The 7,736-nt window shown below is 54.5% G+C and overlaps 1 protein-coding gene across 1 annotated transcript in view; it reads left to right on the forward strand.

Moving 5' to 3' along the window:
* LOC104276755 (protein kinase C beta type) overlaps window positions 1-3,079 on the forward strand; it is a gene marked incomplete at its 5' end in the record, with an annotated part of 35,842 nt that extends 32,763 nt beyond the window's left edge. The window contains one exon of the mRNA XM_009873180.1: window positions 2,927-3,079. Coding sequence (XP_009871482.1) covers window positions 2,927-3,079 — 153 coding nt within the window. The remainder of the gene's footprint in view (window positions 1-2,926) is intronic.
* Between the last annotated feature and the right edge of the window lie 4,657 nt (window positions 3,080-7,736).

The following is a 7,736-nucleotide window of genomic DNA, read 5'->3' on the forward strand; positions in this document are numbered from 1 at the left end:
ACCGACAGCTCCGCGGGCGTGCAGCCCCAGGGCTCGGCGGGGAAGGGGCTCGGCGGTGGTGATGGTGGTCTGGGGCGATTCCTGTCCCCTGTGGTCGAGGCACAAATGCTGTTTCAGGCTCCTTCTCACCTCCCAGAGTCAACTGGCCTTTTGCTGGAGGCGTTTTCAGCCTTGAGTTTCCCCTGCTCCCCCTCTCTCTGTTTACCAGATCCCCGTAGCCGTTCCCTCCCTGCTCCCAGGCTATTCATCATCTTTGACAGAGGCCAAATTGCCACCGATTTCAGACAAAATTCAAGGTAAGAAATCAGCAAATCCCACTTTGCGGCGCTCGCAGCCGGATCCTCCTGGTGCCCTGGGAGGAGTCGGGGGGGAGCTGCCAGAGGACAGTGGGCAGGGGGGGGCGCGCTAACTCCCAACCCCATCGCAGCCTCGGCCAGAGCTTTCTGCCGCCGAGAAGCAGCAGGAGGTTTTGCTCACCCAGGGGTCCCAGGCTGAGCACTCGCCCTCTCTGGTGCCACCATCAGATGAAGGGCTGGGCACCGTGGTGGCACTTTGCACCAGCGGGAAATGTGGACGTGTCATTGCCCTTTGCAGCATCCCACAGCATCCCTGCTCAGGAGGAGCTCCTGGCTCGGTCGGACGACGTCTTGGCACACACTGGTTTGGATGGATGTAGCCTTCAGGAGCCGTTTAGTCGGCTCAGCATCCCTCCGGGAGCGAGGCAGCAGCCTGGTGCCACCGTCATCGCCTTCCTTCTGCACGTGCGGGGGCTGCAGGAGAGAAGCCCCATGCAAACGCTTCGAAACGGCCTCGTCGCAGTGAAGTCAGTGGCTCCACTCCGCACCAGCCCCTCGTCCTGGGGGCATGCTGCCTTCTATCAAGGTGGGCTTACACTTGCGTTTCAACCGCTTCACACTTTGCCTGGCAGATGTCTGCACCCAAAGTCGGCTCCTTCACCCTCTCTGCCCTTCCCTGCTCCTGCTCTGTGCACCCAGACCTTCCTCTTCCTCCTGCTCCACCTCGGGGAGGAGCCCCACAGGGACCACACACTCATCGCTGCCTCGATGGCTGGGCCACGTCCTTGGCTCTTCCTCCGGCTTCTGTCTCTGTTCCTTGAGCTCCAGCCCCGTTCTTCTTCCCATCTCATCTCCTCTCTTCGCTCTCTGGTCTTCCCTCCAAGAGGCTGAAGGCATCCTGACGGATTCCTCCTGCGACAAGCACAGTCTCCCAGCAGCCACGGAGGTCCTGGTCCACTGCGGCATTGGGGCTCGTCTCCAGGGGCTCGATCTGGCCGTGGCTGTGATGCGATATGATGTGATGTGGTATGATGTGATGTGATGTGATGTGATGTGATGCTATCCAGGCAGCTGGCAGGAGGAGGGCAGGGAGGACCTGGCTCTTGGCTGTGTTCTGGCCTCCAGGCATCAAGGTGCCGATGGTTCTGCCCCTGTGTCCCCAGGCAGCGACAGCTGGTGGGACGACAGGTGAGAGTCTGGGGACAGAAAAACCCACAGACTGTTCTGCAGGTTTCTGGGAGGCACCAGCATTGTGACAGGGTCCTGCCAGCATTATGCCCCTGGGAGATCACCAACTCCACAGAGTCAGGGCACGGGGAGGCTGTGCCTGGCAGGGAAAGTGAAAAAACGGTGGGAAGGGCAGCGCAGCTGCCCCGGGCGACACTGGGGATGGACTCAGTGATCTTAAAGGTCTTTTCCAATCCAGGCAATTCCACCAGGGTCCCCACTGCCACCCCCCAGCAGCATCCCAGCCCCGCGCTGGCAGTTGGAAACGCTGGGAGAGGGCTGCGCTCCCGTCCCCTCTGAGCTCCTACATGGAGACACGGAAGAAGAGATGGAGAAGGTCTTTTATCCCTGGTTGCTTTGATAAAGAGACGACACAGAGTGAGTTCCCAGCTGCTCTGTGGCAGCAGGACAGGACGGCCCCCCACGGGCTTTCTGTACTGACGGTGGATCCCGGGTCCATTTATTGGATCTCCCAGCGCTCCGGCTTCCCATTCAGCCAAGGCACCGTAACCTCCTGCAGCCCCAACAAACCTTCCTCGGGCAATCTCCAGTGCACACGCATTTACGAAAATGGCCCAGGCGTTCCCGACAGATGGGCTCTGCAGTGCCAGGAGCAGGTTACTAGCGCTAATCACGACAGTAGCTTCCTTGTTTTCCTCTCCTCTTAGCTGCAAAGTCGTTCTTACGAAATTAAGATGATAAAAGGTTGCGTATGTGAAATTTCCATCCTTTGAGGTTTTGAACTACTGTGTATTTTCTGGATACAACCCTGGAGCAAATCACATCCTCAAATCAATAAAACACCGCGTTGGTCAATACCATATCATAACATAATTTTTTTTAAAGAAAAAAATCGAACTTAAAGCAAAGGGAGCTCTTACAGCTGATTATTTTGTGCAAATTTTGAAATCGTATCGACTGTTTACTTCCATTTCGAGGCATGTTGCTTCCTCCAGGCTCCTTCCTCCTGCATATTGCGAACGTGTTTGCAGTGATGGGCGTGCATGCTGAGAAACTGCTCTCTTGCTCTCTCTCGCAGCGGCCAGGAGTGGAAGGATGCTTAGCCCGGTGGCACCGCAGCCCTCCCGGACCTCCCTGAGCTCTCATCGTGTCCCTTTACTGTCTGCTTGTGTCTTTCAGGGTGTTTAACTGGTGGTGTTCTCTTCCTGCCTGCGCTGTGGGGTTTTTTCTGTTGTACAGGGGCTGCTGCTGCCTGTCCGGGTGTGTGCTCCTCCACGGCTGTAGGAACCGGTGCGGAGATCTCGAGTGCTGCTCTGGGGACAGCAGAGCCCTTCTGGGGCAGCAGAGCTCCCCTGGGGACAGCAGAGCCCTTGGGTGCTGCCACCGCTGACGCGTGCCTCCCTCCTTTGCCCGCGTTTAACTCTGTGCTTTCCGTTTAACAGAAGGACAAACGCGACACGTCCAACTTCGACAAAGAGTTCACCCGGCAGCCGGTGGAGCTCACGCCCACGGACAAACTCTTCATCATGAACTTGGACCAGAACGAGTTTGCTGGATTCTCCTACACTAACCCCGAGTTTGTCATTAACGTGTAGTCGCGGCGCCGCCCGCCCGCTCCTCACAGCCCAAGACTCCAGACCGCCTTGTACATACCGACACTAGTCTTCCGGGGTTAGCAGAGCAGACACACACACACACCCTCACGCGAAACACGCCAACCGCTCGTTTTTAGGAGGCCGTCCTATGTCTGTGTCACTCGCTAGCTTGGTTTCCCTAGCTGGAGGTGTTTGGGGTTTGGGCTTAACAGTCGGTGATACTTCTAGGAATTATAGTTGGTGGTGACTAATAGAGTTTTTAAACAGAAATACACCAAATTGCTACAGTCTTTGTAATTTTTGAAATCGGATGCTGAGATTCCAGTGACCCTCGCTACTCACAAACCGTTTCTGTTGAATGCTAAGCATGGTCGATATCTTAAACCGTTGTGCTGAAGCTTGCGGTGGCTGTGAGCTTGTCTTAGAGGAGCCTTTTTGTTCGAGACATGGGTACATTTTGATCAGTGTGGAAAAGTCCGCTTATAGACATATATTTTTAAATGCATTGTATATACAGTCAGCCTGGCTCACCGCAGCCGTCCCCCTCCCTCGCCTCCCGCAGCCCGCGCCGCGCCACACAGCCTTTCCTACACTCAGGCATTCCGACTCCGAGCCAATCCCATGCCAGTTCTTGTAAATCAGAGCAAACCTTTTTTCTAAGCGAAGGTGGGATTTTATTTGATTTTTTTCTTTTTAACATCTGGAACAGTTTGCAGTTTTGATACACTCTGTCAGCGCTCTCATAAATCTTTCTCCTGTTGTTTTTTTTTCACAGACACTGTCGAAACTTAACAGCTCTGTAAAGGATATTAATATTCTACCAAAACAAAACACATTTATATTCTCGGTTTACAATTTACCAACTGAAAATACGCCCGCTGCTAAAGGGCTGTACTGAGGGCTATTTATAATGGTAACTTTTCTACTTTACACCCTCCGCTATTATCTGAAAAGCTCAAAACCCAGGCATTTTACAGGCATCTTGATTTACCTGACTTCAGCCAGAACTCCTGGGGGGGTTTTACTCAGTTAATCCAGGACCTTCTGCATCATTTTAAAAAATCTGGATGGGAAGGGACAATTCCAGCAGCTAGCCATGAGGCAGAGCAGCGCTGTGCCTGGGGTGCCCTGCGGGAGGGCAGGGCTGGGCACGAGCGGGACGGGGCAGGAGCCAGCAGGGATGGGCAGGAGCAGACAGGAATTGGGAGCAGGCAGGGGCTGGCAGGAACAGGCAGGAGCAAGCAGGAGTTAGAAACAAGCAGGAGTGGGCAGGAGCAGGCAGGAATAGACGGGAGCAGGCAGGACTGGGCAGGAATAGTCAGGAGTGGGCAGGAGCAAGCAGGAGATAGAAGCAAGCAGGAGGGGACAGGAGCAGGCAGGAGCAGGTAGGAATAGACAGGAGCAGGCAGGAGTTAGGAGCAAGCAGGGGCTGGCAAGAGAAAGCAGGAGCAGGCAGGGACAGGCAGAAGAAGGCAGGAGTTAGAGCAGGCAGGGGCTGCCTGTCGGCGCCCAGCCGGTGACCCTCGCTCACCATCGGGTTTGCAGCAGGGCAAGTGAGCATCCTTGGAGTCCCTGGCTGTTAGCCCTCTCGCGGTTTTCCAAAAAACCCCAACCCCAGATGTATGTTTTCTGAACCGCCACCGGTTCTAATGTAAATACACATTACTCCATGCCTATAGGGGAAAATGGGGGGTGGAATTTTATGAATCACGAGGACTCCTATGAAGGAAATTCTGGTTTGTAGATCTTTTATAAAACACCAAATTCTACTTTTTCTTTTTTTTTTTTAGATTATTTTCTTCTTTTAATAGTTCATTGAGGAAAACAGGCTGCTAGAAGCCAAAGCCGACGCCAGGCATCCTGGCCCCGTGTTGGGGTGCAGGCAGGCGGTGCCCGGCACGTGCGGGGCTGAGCCCCTGGTCTCAGGTACTGACCTGAGCTGGAGGGAACAAAACAAAACCCAGAGAAAAACTGCAAATTGTGCCAGATTGATGAGAGGGTTTGTGAGACGCGCTGCATCAGACAAAGCCCAGGGAGGGCTCGCGTGTGGGCTGGTTTCTGGTGAGGGTTCTCGTAACTCCAGCGTACGTGTCGGAAGACGTCTCGCCATCCGCAGACCACAGCCGATGTTCAGAGCATGTTACTGTAACTCCCAACCCTGTTGCTGCAGAACTAGCATTCCTTCAGTGGTGAATGTTTTTTAATTTCCGTTATCTCTGGCTCCGAAGCCGCTCGCGGGGTCTCTCCAGGATGCTGCTGTCGGGTGTCCCGTGCCGAGGGGCAACCTGGGGCCATGCTTACATGCAGCAGCTGCTGGGGGGGAATAGGGGGGGAATTATGTCTTTTCTGTTTGGGACCTCTGTGTCTGTGTTGGGGTGACACTTCCACATGGAGCAGGCGTTGCCGTGCCGCCGCACAGCTTCAGCGGCATCCTCGGGATCTGCAGGGGTAGGATCCACGCTCCGTGGAGAGGTTGGCTATTTGCAGGGATCATCCCCTGAGTGTGTCTGACGTTGTCCGTTCTGCTACTTGCCAAACTCCTATTTCAAGGTTTATTTCCAGATGACCTGTTTCTTCTGTGGAGAATACAGTGCGATGTGCTGGGCCCTGCACAGGCGCTGAGATTTATACCAACTCTTCCAAGAAGGGCAGAGTGACAATGGTTGACTCACTGTTTGCCGTAACTTGATGATTTCATCCTCACTGTTGGACGGGGAAAGCAGTGCTTCAGGAAGATGCTCTGAGAGGCTGCAGGAGAGCCCTGTTGGTTGGGGATAAAGCCTGGTGAAACGACCCCTGAGCGGGGCCAGGGCGAGCGAGCGGCAGGGGAGGCAGGAGAGGGATGCTCGGGACGGGGCAGAGGGGGCATCTCAGCCTGCAGCTCCAGGGGAGGCTTGTGGGGTGCACCCACACAGCTCCCTGCATGCTGGGGGTGTTCAGTGTCCCACAGTCTGGGACTGGTAGCAGGGTGGGACCCAGAGCCCTGCACCTCCCCGGGTGAGGGCAGAGGAGGGACATGGTCACCCCACCCAAAAAGGATGGCAAGTCCCAGCTCTTTCTTGGGCTGGATCACACCTGAACACTGCAGGTAAGTGGGGTTCAGGCTCCTCAGGTGGTTCCCAGTGGAGCAGGGTGGGTTAGACAGTGTCCCCTCCCCAGGGGCTCTGTTGGCCCCTTTGCTGTTGGTCGGCTGGGCCAGCTCCGGGTGGCAGAACCCGCAGGGCTCCAGGGGCTCTGCAAAGGAGACCGCGTGCTCTGTGAAGAGCTCTGCGGGACTGAGGCTCCTGGAGGCGAAGAAATAACCACTTGCGTTTGCCCACTGGCTGAGGGTTCCTCTCCCGACACTGGTGTTGGGGAATGAGCCAGGATCCCTTGGTGCAGGAACAGATTTATGGCTGGCAGTGCTGGGGCTCCCTGGGCATGCCTTGGTCTTCCCCTTGGACATTTTGCCAAAGAGAAGGAGAGAGGACCGCGGGGCTTTGTCCATGTTCCTGGTCTAGAGCACAGCCTGGCTTGAGCTGGGGAAGGTTGGGGAGGCTGCCAGGTGCCCGCACGCAGGGACGGTGGAGGAGACCTGCTGCTGCTGTGTGCCCTGGCTGGACATCTGAGCAGCCTTCCCTTGGTAAGAGAGCCATCACCAAAGGAGTTACTGATGCGTTTAATCCATTTAATAAATAACTGCAGGTCTGCACAGTGGCCAACCCACGTAGGTAGTCTGGAAAACGAGAAGGTGAGCAAGTGCTCTGGGCAGCAGATGTGCTCTGATAACTGAGAGTCCCGGGAGCTCTGCTGCAAGTGAGGAACTGGGGTGGTTTCTAGCACAGAGTGTGAGGATCTAGCTGTTCAAATGGTATTGCTTGCGTCTGGTGGGTGGAAGGAACTGATACTAACAAGTGCTGCAGCTTCTCTGCTTTTGCAGAAGCAGGCGAGGCACTGAGCCTGCAACAGCAAAAGAAGCAACCAGCGTCTTGCTCCATGTGTGGAAGTGTCATCCAAGCTGTTTATTTCTGATCATGTTCAAAGCGGCAATTAAAGCAAGGATTAAAAAAAAAAGAAAAAGAAAATGTTTATTGTTGAACAGTTTGTGTTTGTGATTTTGATTTCACCTGCAAGTATTTGATGACTTTTCTACATCCTAGACTACCTGCTGTATGTTGTCAAAAGATTCTCATGAAGACCTCCTTTTAGATGGGCATATACTCTTTATTCTATTTGCTGCATGTATGAAAAAAAATAAAATATATAATTTTAAAGAAACCCCAAGAGCTTGACTTCCTTTGCCTGCGAGACTCGGGTGGCTTTCAGTGGGGAGAGCCGGCAAGCAGTGGGCCCCCCTGACAATCAGAGCTGCCTCTGGCTGTTGGCCACCTGCATGGTCACCTGGGGGGGCCCCACTGAGCCCTGTTGCAGCAACAAACACTGAGATGGGGCAGTTTTCTGTAAAAAAAAAATGCATCTGGACAGCTGGGGAATATTAGCAAGTGGAGACTTGCAGCTGGGGCTGGGCTTAAAGGTACATACAGACCAGCAGGGAGGGAAGGCGTAGGTTATTTGTGTCTTCAATTAATTGCTGATTAAGATGAGTTAATTAAGACTATTGCAGAGGCTCTTTCCACCACCCTCAGCAGCTCACGCCGGGCCGGCAGGGGGGCGAGGC

This window comes from Apaloderma vittatum, unplaced genomic scaffold (genome assembly GCF_000703405.1).
Source record: "Apaloderma vittatum isolate BGI_N311 unplaced genomic scaffold, ASM70340v1 scaffold27817, whole genome shotgun sequence".
In the NCBI taxonomy this organism is placed as follows: domain Eukaryota; kingdom Metazoa; phylum Chordata; class Aves; order Trogoniformes; family Trogonidae; genus Apaloderma; species Apaloderma vittatum.